A 2,850-nucleotide genomic window follows, 5' to 3' on the forward strand; every position below is an offset into this window, starting at 1 on the left:
GCACTGCCCAGGGGCGCCCAGCCTGCGGCCGCTCACTGCCAGGGCTCCTCGGAGCCTGCCTGGGCCGGGTCCAGCTGCCGGTGCCGCCTCCCGGGTCCCATCCTGCCCTTCTCTCCCCGGGGGGCTGGCGCAGGGGCTTCCCCCGGGAGCTGGGGTTCTGCCTCCCAGGGAGAAATCACACGGGCCCCCGTCGTGGGGTGAGCTTGGTGTGGGGTGCGCGTCGGACTCGCCTCTCAGCAGTGGAAAACACCTGCGCCCGGCCGGAGGCGGGCCCCTGGCACCTGCCCGCCTGCCCGCCGCCTCTTCTATAATCTCAGAAAGACCATAAATAACTTGGGTGTTCCCCCGCGGCGGGCCGAGAGCCCCCCCGCCCCCCGTGTGGATAGGGTCTCCCCTGCGTCCGTCTCACCCCCCCCCCCGCCCCCCGGTTTCCCAGCACAGACACTGAGGTTCGACAGGATCCAGGGAGTCGCTTCTGGCCTACCGAGGGTCACGGCCCGGCCCCCGCCCCGCGGACAGCCCCCCGCGCGAGGCCCACACAGGATCGCGGGGCGGGGGGCGGGGTCCTCGACTCCCGGCGCTGTGGGGGAGTCAAGAACGCGCACCCTAGCTCCAGTCTCGGGGGGCTCTGAGGCGCGTGTGGCATCCTCACGCCTTGTTAGAGACAAAAATCGCGGGTGAGCTTCGCCTTGTCGGGGCGCCGTCCGCCGTCCGGTTCTGCCCCCCAGAGCGGCTGGCCCCTCCGTGTCCACGTGGCCCCGGGGACCTGCTGCCACGGCCCCCTGCCTTGGCCGCTCCCCCACCGGCTTCACGTCACCGACACTTCTGTCCAGGCGCTCGCCCGGCCCATTTTCTGGGCACCGGGGCCTCGATCTGGCCCCCCCTCTGTAGGGGGCCCCGCTGGGCCTCGCCTGGCCGCTGCCCTCCCGTGGGCGGATGGAGGAGGACGGCTGGTGACCAGCTTGCTGCCTTCTGCTCACGGGGCACCGACCACGCCAGGGGTGCTCTGCCCTGGGGTCTCGGGCTGCCTGGCACTCGCCTGCACTCTGGCGGGAATGCAAGCTAGTACAACCACTGTGGAAAACCGTTTGGTCTCGGCCTGCAAGTGTGGCTGACTTAGGTCTGGACTGGGGACCTGGGCCGGGCCCCCCAGGCACCCCAACTTTGTCGGTCCCGGTATACAAATGAGCTGCATGGTCCCTGTCTCACGTGACTTGCCGCCGGCCCCCCCCTTCCCGGTCCCCGCCTCTGGCGCCCCCCCACCCCCACCGGGGCCTTCCTGAGCCATTTCCCAGCCTGCCCCCCTGGTCTCCCCTGGCCTTCTCCCCCCGCCACCCCTCAGCTGGCTTCGTGGCCCGAGGTCGTTCCGCAGGGACAGTCTGACAGGTCTGCCCGGCCGTGGGGTGTGTGGGCAGCTGTCCACTCGCGGCCTGCTGGCTGTGGCCGGGCAGAGGGTGGACGGCCCGCACAGTCTGCAGATAGAGCTGGAGGAAGCGGCTGCGGCCCCCACCGGACGCATCACAGGTGCGTCCTACCCGCCCAGGACGTCGGGCACAGCACGGCCCGGGCATTTGCTGTGTCCTCCGGGACCCCACTCTGTGCACCCCCCAACCCCACCCCAGCCCCGCCGAGCCACTTCCCAGGACGGCTCCCAGCCGCAGCAGCGCGGGTTCGATCCCGGCCAGGAGGGGACCCCCGGGGCGCGGCAGACCCCTCCCACCTCCCCGCTGCTCCCTCAGCCGTGGGCTTCGTCCATCAGCCTGTCCTGCTCCCCGCTCTGTCTCTGGCCTGCACCCCAGTTCTGCGTGCGCCAATAAATACACCTTTAACAAAAATGCGTTTCGTGGGGTATCGACATCAGAGACACCTGGGTAGTGGGGGGCTCTAGGGAGCCCGGTCTGCACTGGTGGACCCCCGGCAAGGCGGGGGGAGCCGTTTTGGGGGTGTCTTCTCGTGACGAGCGCCGCTGAGCCCCAGAATGGCTTCGGAGGTGGCGCCTGACTGTCCCGTGTCCCCCGCGTCCCGCCGCGTGGGCGGTCGGGCCGTCTCCTGCGGCCCCTCGGTGTGGCCGGCCGCCTGCCCGCCCGCCAGCCCTGTGCGCTGCCCAAACTGGCCGCCTGCCGCCTGTGCCAGCCGGCTCCTGTCTCCTTGGTGATCGGCAGCCCCGCGGGAGGCTGGGACAGTGTTCAGTGTTCGCTGCGCGCAGAGCAAGCAGCTCGTGACACGTTCACTCGGCCCCTAAATAACCCGAGCTGGCAGGGACGATCCATCCGTGGGAGCCGCTGGCCGAGGGCGGCCTTGAGCTGTGATGGCCCGGGAGTGACTCACTTTGCTAAGTCATTGCTGTGGTTGGCTTCGCCTTTGTTATTTGTGGTAATTATGATGAGAAGCAATTTTCCAATCATTTCTTTTGAGGATATCTCGCCCCGGCCGGCGTGGGCAGGGGGCCACGGGGCAGTTGGCGGGGAGAATGGAGCCTGCAGACGCCACGCGCTCTGCAGACCTCTGCCTCGGTCTCCTCGAGGTCCCAAGACTGTCAGGGTTCCAGAGACACAGATACATGCAACCGCTGGTTTTATTTTAGTTATTGTTTTTTACAATTTTATAATCGTTTATTTTTACATATTTTTGTGCCTTTTTCCATCTCAGTTGTCATCCCCGTGGGCTTCCCGTCGCCAAATCACCCGTGTGCCATCACCACGGTCCAGTGCGTTCCCCCCCTCATTTTTGATCCCATTCCTCACTCCACCCCTGTAAAATGTCTCTGGTATATAGTTGTTCATTATTATTCAACACCTCCCCTCCTTTATGCTCCTTCTATGAATGAAACCATCCAGTATTTTTCCTTTT

At 66.4% G+C, this 2,850-nt stretch overlaps 1 protein-coding gene across 1 annotated transcript in view; it reads left to right on the top strand.

Moving 5' to 3' along the window:
* The window catches only part of LOC105854531, a 20,215-nt gene that overhangs the window by 1,749 nt on the left and 15,616 nt on the right, over positions 1-2,850 (top strand). The window contains exon 2 of the mRNA XM_012734206.1: positions 1,343-1,524. Coding sequence (XP_012589660.1) covers positions 1,343-1,524 — 182 coding nt within the window. The remainder of the gene's footprint in view (positions 1-1,342; positions 1,525-2,850) is intronic.

This window comes from Condylura cristata, unplaced genomic scaffold (genome assembly GCF_000260355.1).
Source record: "Condylura cristata isolate star-nosed mole 26May11 unplaced genomic scaffold, ConCri1.0 scaffold00050, whole genome shotgun sequence".
Classification (NCBI taxonomy): domain Eukaryota; kingdom Metazoa; phylum Chordata; class Mammalia; order Eulipotyphla; family Talpidae; genus Condylura; species Condylura cristata.